Raw genomic sequence first — 7,264 nt, 5'->3', positions numbered from 1 at the left:
TCTCTTTTCTGTGTTTTGAATAAATACTGAACCTCAGATGAATGAAACACTCCACCAGTTTCTTAGAAAACAACATTTTTGATGAACTATTACATTACAAAAGATGATGTAGCTTGTCTACCATATTGTGTTTTTTTGTTATACTCTTGCATTAATTCAAAGTAAATAATAGAAGTAAATACATTTATTACTTTCACAGGCCAATGCCATTATGTTCTTGGTTAGAGTTAAAATAAGTATAACTGCCATTTAAAAAATTGGGACTTCTGTATGCCTCATCACAATAGTTGATGCAGCTATCAAAATCATATTAGCAAGATAAATATTAAAATCTGCTACCCATTAATCTAACTGCAACACTAATCACTTTGAATGTGGAATGATATGTTGATGACAACATGGACATAATTGTTTTGGTACATGTACTGAACAACAACCACTAGATGGAAGTACTATACCACTAAATGATAATCTGATGTTTCTTTCCTCATCTCTCAACAAGGTTTTTTCCCTGTTGAAGTTTTCATGTACATCTGCAATTAGCTTGTGCAGCTGTGCAATATCTCGCTTTCACTTTTAATTGAAGCAGTTTTTTCTAAAAGTAATATACAGTAGGTCTAACTGCCCTAAAGTTCATATACAGTAACCTTGCAAATTCTTGATGATCTTTTTAGAATGAGGCAAAGTGCGTCCATGTGTTCAGATTAAACAATGTATACATAGGCATTATATACATTAATTATCCACCATGTAGTCATAGAAAAGAAAATGTTGAGAAAGTAATTATTTAGGACTTTGAGGGACAGGGGAATCACAGCATTATACAATAAAACAATTTGAATTTTATGTTCAAGGAAGCAAGAAAAACATACACATTCATCGTAAGTCACAAACAGCCTCATCTTTCCCCATATGCCACCTTAAACAGAATGGGGTGTAATTGCTCATGAAATTACAGTGTAATAGAGCTGACAAACAGCACACCTGTTGCTCTGGGCATACAATTCCCCATACTGGTTCCAACAGACTGCCAACTTTGTTAGGATCAGTGTGTAACAATTAGGGGGATCTATGTGCAGAAATGGAATATAATATTAAAAAGTATTTTACCTAGAAATAAAAATCATTGTGTTTTTGTTACCTTAGAATGAGATGTTTATATATGAAGCAGGTCCTCTCTTCACGGAGCCGGCCACCATGTTTCCACAGTAGCCCTGAACGTACAAACTACTGTTAACTTTTCCTGCTTGGGCCGGAGTGGATAACATCACTCGCTCAGGAGTTAACCAGTGTCACTCCACTCAGCTGCCGGGAAACAAGACACGGGACATCTCTGTTGGTCGGTTGGTCTTGAGCTCTAGATAGGGCCATTTGCATTTTCACGTCAGCCACCGTAGTTTTCCTACACGCTTGGCACATGGGAAAGGTTGCAATCTGCAACCTCACAGCGAGATGGCGAGATGTTACACACTGTACCTTAAAGTTGCATGGATCAATCACAGTACAATATTCCTTATAAATCAAAGAGGAAATGTCACATAAAGTTGGATGATTTCTTTCATGTTTGATCACTTTCAGCTCATTATGAAAAACGATGAACAGCTTCCCGAAAGTTTTCACTTGCTTATCCTGAGTATCTCAGTTATCTGGGGTCATTTGAATGACTTCATACAGTATTGTATCCACACACACGCACGCACGCACGCACGCACGCACACACACACACACACACACATACTTCTTTCTTTGTGAGTACACTCATTGACGTAATGCATTCCCTAGCCCCTTACCCTAACCTTAACCATCACAACTAAATGCCTGAGCCCAACCCTTAACCTAACCTTAACCTAACCTAAACCTAATTCTAACCTGGACCTTAAAACCAAGTTTGAACCCTCAAACAGGCCTTTGAAGGTCTGTGTGAAGGTGAGGACTGGCCAAAATGTCCTCACTTTCCAAATATGTCCTCACTCTGAAGGTGTAAAACTCAAATTGGTCCTCGCAAAGATAGCTGTACAAGAACACACACACACAAACACACACACAATTTACACTAATCCCTTGCAAGCATTCACTTGTTTTTCCACCATCACTCGAGAGAGAGGAATCATTTTGGCTCGTGTGTCATCAGTTTTACTTCCTTTCAAAAGGCTTTACACCTATTATAAATACTCACATCAACACTTCACTTGTGAAGAGTGGGGGGGGTCGTTATGTTTTAGTTAAGATACCATTTTCAAAGTTAACAATTTACCTTGTGATGAGAGCTTTTTAATCAAGTGAACCATGTTTCTGTTTATCGTGTCCTCTGTTTTTGCAGGCAACAGACACGAGGCTATGATGTTACATTTAGACATGTGGAATTTAATGTGATTTGTATTTGGTAACAGGAACTGTTGAACTCTATTGTCAGGTTCGGTGAAGGAGGTTTGATGTGACTTGTGTTTTACACAGATTGCATATATTGATGCATATTCTGTCATTCAGATAACAGCTATTATATGTGTTAAATGTTCAGAACAGCTGCATCTATGTCTTGGCTCTCCTGGTTCCACACTCGGTGGCCCTCCTCGGCCCTCTCCTTGCTGCTTCTCATTGTAGTGGGCAGACAGACGGAGCCGGAGGTGGCTCAGGCGATAGTGTGCTCCCGGTGGGGAGAACCGAGTGACAAGAGCCTCTCCCAGGATGGAGATGTGATTATCGGTGGACTTTTTAATCTGTATTACTCACCGGCTCTAGAGCAGGGGTTCACCAAGCTTCCTCACCATGAACCATGCACTGGGTAAAACTTCATCAGAAAATATAGTGTTGTTTAATGTCTGGTGGTTATCATGTTGTTCAGCACATTATATTTTATACACAAATATTCATATATTTTTGTCATGCTCATATGTTTCTGTTAAATATAGATGCAAATATTCTACAAAATGTTGAGCTAGAAAGTTATGTAATGTTTATAGTACACATACTGTTTTATGATAAGTCAAGTTAAAGTTGTATACATCTGAGATTATCATATTTTAATTATAGTATAATTATTTAAATAGATTTTGCTGTATTACATTTATGTTGGTATATATATGACATTTCTTACTATCTTTCACTGATATTCTACTTTATTTTATTCACTGTTCCTTCCTTCTTCTTTATTCACTGTTCTTCTTTGATCTCAGTTTAGATCTAGAGTCATTACAAAATTTATATACTATGACGTTTGCGGTGGATGAAATCAACCTTAACAGCACCCTGCTACCGGGAGTGAAGCTGGGCTACCGTACACTTGATAGCTGTTCCAGTTCCCGCTGGGCTCTGCAAGTTGCACTGTCGCTGGTTGGAGGAGACGCACACAGCTGCAACTTAACATCCTCTACGCCTCGTTCTACAACTGATGAACGACCTAGAGAGACAGCAGGTATGACTTGATGATTTAGTATGCAGTTAATATTTGATATATCCATGAAAACAGCAGCTGATATGATTATAACACAAAAAGTTTGTCCTCATGTAATTATATGTCTATCAGCAGGTGGTCAGCCTGTTCCTTTACTCATTGGTCCTGCCTCATCAACAATAACCATAATTCTGTCAAGGATCCTTGGGCCTCTCTCTGTGCCACTTGTGAGTTTCACTATCTCATAGGAAATAAACCTGATCTGTCGTGTGGTGAGTCTTTAGAGTGAACCCAAACGCAGAGTGACAGGCAGGACAGGTAGTTAGAAAATAAAGCGAGCTTTAATCGAGCTGAACACATCCAAAACACAAAAGGCAGGGAGGGGAACCAAGGACCAAACAACAATTAGAAACAAACAACAAAAACCAAACAGAAGATCAAAACCAAAAAATCACAAACCCGGGAAACACGAGGAACACCAGGATAGAGCAGGAGGAAACAAGGAAACATGGAGGACAAGGTAGACGGGGCTGGAGAGACAAACGAACCGACAAGGGCAGAGGGGAAACACACAGGCTTAAGTAATAGACAAGATTACACACAGGTGACACAAATCAGGGCGGGGCAAACAATCAACAAAAGGCGGGAAAACAAACAAAGGAGGGAAGTAAACCCAGACAAGACACAGGAGGAGTGAACTACCAAAATAAAACAGGAAACACCGGAAATATATACAAATAAACCAAATCACAAATCACAAAAGTAAATAATAATAAGCTGGCACAGCCAGAACATGACATGATCAACCTTATTTTATACAGCAAGAGGCTGATACTAAAAATAAAATGGTGTTATTGCTGTAAAGGCAGTGTCAAAATAATATTTTTGCATCTTTCTCTCAGATCAGCTACTTTGCAAGCTGCCCCTGTCTTAGTGACAGGCTTAAGTTTCCAAACGTCTTCAGAACAATCCCCAGTGATATTTACCAAGCCCGGGCCATGGCACGACTGGCCATACACTTCCGCTGGACATGGATGGGAGCTGTGATTAAAAACAATGATTATGGTCATTTTGCGATACAGGTGTATGTTTTTGTTATTTTACTGTAAATTGCCTGAAAAAACTCTCAAAACATGTTCGAACATATTTGTTGTTTTGACCTCCAGGCATTTCAGGAAGAGACTCAGGGGAAAGGGGTGTGTTTGGAATTCATAGAGACCGTCGACAGAGAAACTATTGTGAGTGATGCCAGACGTGCTGCCCTCACAATTCAAGCTTCGACTGCCAGGGTGATTTTGATCTTTTCTTGGCATACAGATGTAAGGAAATTATTTCTGGAACTGGCCAAAAGAAATGTGAGCAACTGGCATGGACATTTGTATAGACTAAGGTTTTCATCACTAAACAAAAACATATAGTTTGTCTGTTTTTCTTGTTGTAATTTATTTCAGTGTCGTCTAATCTGTAGGTGACTGACAGACAGTTTCTGGCCAGTGAGGTTTGGAGCACCAGTGGTGATATTCTCCAAGATCTCGCCATCTCTAAAGTGGCAAGTGGCGTTCTTGGTGTGGCCATTCGAAGTGCAACAATACCCGGATTTCAGAATTATCTCAGAAGTTTGCACCCAATTCGTCGTCCCGATGATGAATTCTTAGGAGAATTCTGGGAAAAGGAGTTTGGATGCAGTCCACATGCAGCACCTCTATCTTTATATTCATCTCCACTCAAAACAAGGTCTAACCATCAGTCAAATGTTTCTTCTTCATCTTCTGCTAAGGAGTCCTTTCAGAAAGCCTCTCTAGCACCCTGCAGCGGCACAGAGTCCCTGGAGGGAGTGCAGAATCCCTTCACTGACACTTCCCAGCTAAGAATGGCTTATAATGTCTACCTAGCTGTTTATGCTGCAGCCCACGCCCTTCACAGTCTTCTCTCCTGCAACAGATCCACCTGCTCCTCTCCAAAACACATCAAACCCATAGAGGTAAACACAATTATCCCTGAGTCATCTTATCCACAAGCGCCATATAGTTCTTAAAGTTTTGATGTCAACAGTCCCTTCAACATTTCAGCTGTTGCAGCACTTGAACAAAGTGAACGTCACCACACCACAGGGTGAAATGTTTTACTTCCAAGGTGCCGACATTCCAGCAAAGTACGACCTTGTCAACTGGCAGAACACCCCTGAGGGGTCACTCAAACTGGTTTTGATCGGCCGTGTGGACGGGTTTGACCTCCATCTTAATGAGTCAGCTATTCAGTGGAGCACAGGATCCACTCAGGTATATTCAGATCAACAAGTTGTCTCAAGGCTACCAACACATTTGCTGTTAAAATGAAGGCCTGTGTCTATTCACTTGATTATGTCATTGAGAATATTATTTTACTTGTTTAGGTGCCTGTTTCAGTGTGCAGTGAGAGCTGCCCCCCAGGCACCCGGAAGGCCAATAGGAAAGGAGAACCTCTCTGCTGCTTTGACTGTATCCCATGTGCTGAAGGGGAGATTAGCAATCAAACTGGTGAGGACATTACTCCTGAAATTTCCACCTTGTCTGTGTTTTATTATCCTTCCCTTTCTCCTCTTTTTTCCTCTCCCAGGTTCCCTTCACTGTGAGCTTTGTGCATCAGAGTTTTGGTCCAATGCTAAACGAACTGCCTGCATCCCTCGCCAGCTGGACTTCCTTTCCTTCAATGAAAACTTGGGCATCACCCTGACTGCAGTAGCTGTGTCTGGTGCCGCGGTGACAACAGCTGTGTTTGTGGTGTTTCTCTGCTACCGTCAAACACCTATGGTAAGAACTCAGAGTAGTATAACAGAGAGTTTGTTGTATGCATTTGAATGTCTTCCCCTTGTCTTTCTTGCTCAAGGTGCGAGCCAACAATTCAGAACTGAGCTTCCTGCTTCTCCTGTCACTGAAGCTCTGCTTCCTGTGCTCGCTGGTGTTCATCGGTCGTCCATCAGTCTGGGCTTGTCGGTTCCAGCAGGCAGCTTTTGGGATCAGCTTTGTACTTTGTGTTTCCTGCCTCCTGGTCAAAACCCTGGTAGTTCTTGTTGTTTTCCGCTCAGCTCGGCCAGGTGCTAAAGCCCTGATGAAGTGGTTTGGTCCAGGCCAGCAGAGAGGAAGTGTCTGCCTCTTTACATCTATACAGGTGTGAATATTTTTTTTATTGATTTAAAGTTAACAGCATTTCTTGATATAAAACAAAATAACACCTAAATGTGTTTACTTTTCATACAGATTATCATCTGTGCCACATGGCTGTCCCTCAGCCCCCCTGTGCCTCAACGTGATCTTGGTTTTCAAGGTTCAAAGGTCACCCTGGAGTGTGCCATGGCCTCTGTGGTGGGCTTCTCTCTGGTTCTGGGTTACATTGGTCTGCTGGCCTGCACCTGCCTCCTCTTGGCCTTTCTTGCCCGGAAACTCCCCGACAATTTCAACGAGGCCAAACTGATCACCTTCAGCATGCTGATATTCTGTGCTGTCTGGGTGGCCTTTGTCCCTGCTTACGTTAGCTCTCCTGGGAAATATGTTGTCGCTGTGGAGATTTTTGCAATCCTGGCCTCTAGCTATGGTTTACTGCTCTGCATTTTTGCCCCCAAATGTTTCATCATTCTCTTGAGGCCTGAGAAAAACACTAAGAAACACCTGATGGCCAGGTAGTCTTTCTGGCTTGAACGTGAGCAGACTCTCTTCGTCTGCTTGAGACAATCTTGCCACGGCCTGATATCATGCAATGTGTATGTGTATATGTTATGTCAATTCTTTTCATCTAAATAATGTTAATTGTTAACGTGCTTGTATAAAATCAACAAACGTCTTGTAGCCACACATAATCATGGCTTTCATTGGTAAATGGATATCTAAGATATTTTCT

At 41.4% G+C, this 7,264-nt stretch overlaps 1 protein-coding gene across 1 annotated transcript; it reads left to right on the top strand.

Annotated features, from left to right (window-relative positions):
- Positions 1-2,531: 2,531 nt before the first annotated feature.
- Positions 2,532-7,264, top strand: LOC141770960 (extracellular calcium-sensing receptor-like). The gene is made up of 11 exons (XM_074640811.1): positions 2,532-2,782; positions 3,174-3,412; positions 3,527-3,609; positions 4,294-4,473; positions 4,558-4,746; positions 4,860-5,372; positions 5,461-5,670; positions 5,784-5,907; positions 5,987-6,180; positions 6,257-6,538; positions 6,628-7,264. Exons 1-11 carry the CDS (start codon positions 2,532-2,534, stop codon positions 7,048-7,050), a joined length of 2,688 nt encoding a protein of 895 aa, XP_074496912.1. The 3' UTR covers positions 7,051-7,264.

The sequence above is a fragment of the Sebastes fasciatus genome, chromosome 7 (assembly GCF_043250625.1).
Source record: "Sebastes fasciatus isolate fSebFas1 chromosome 7, fSebFas1.pri, whole genome shotgun sequence".
Classification (NCBI taxonomy): Eukaryota; Metazoa; Chordata; class Actinopteri; order Perciformes; family Sebastidae; genus Sebastes; species Sebastes fasciatus.
Note: the sequence above shows the minus strand (reverse complement) of the source record. Positions and strands in the feature narration are given on the sequence as shown.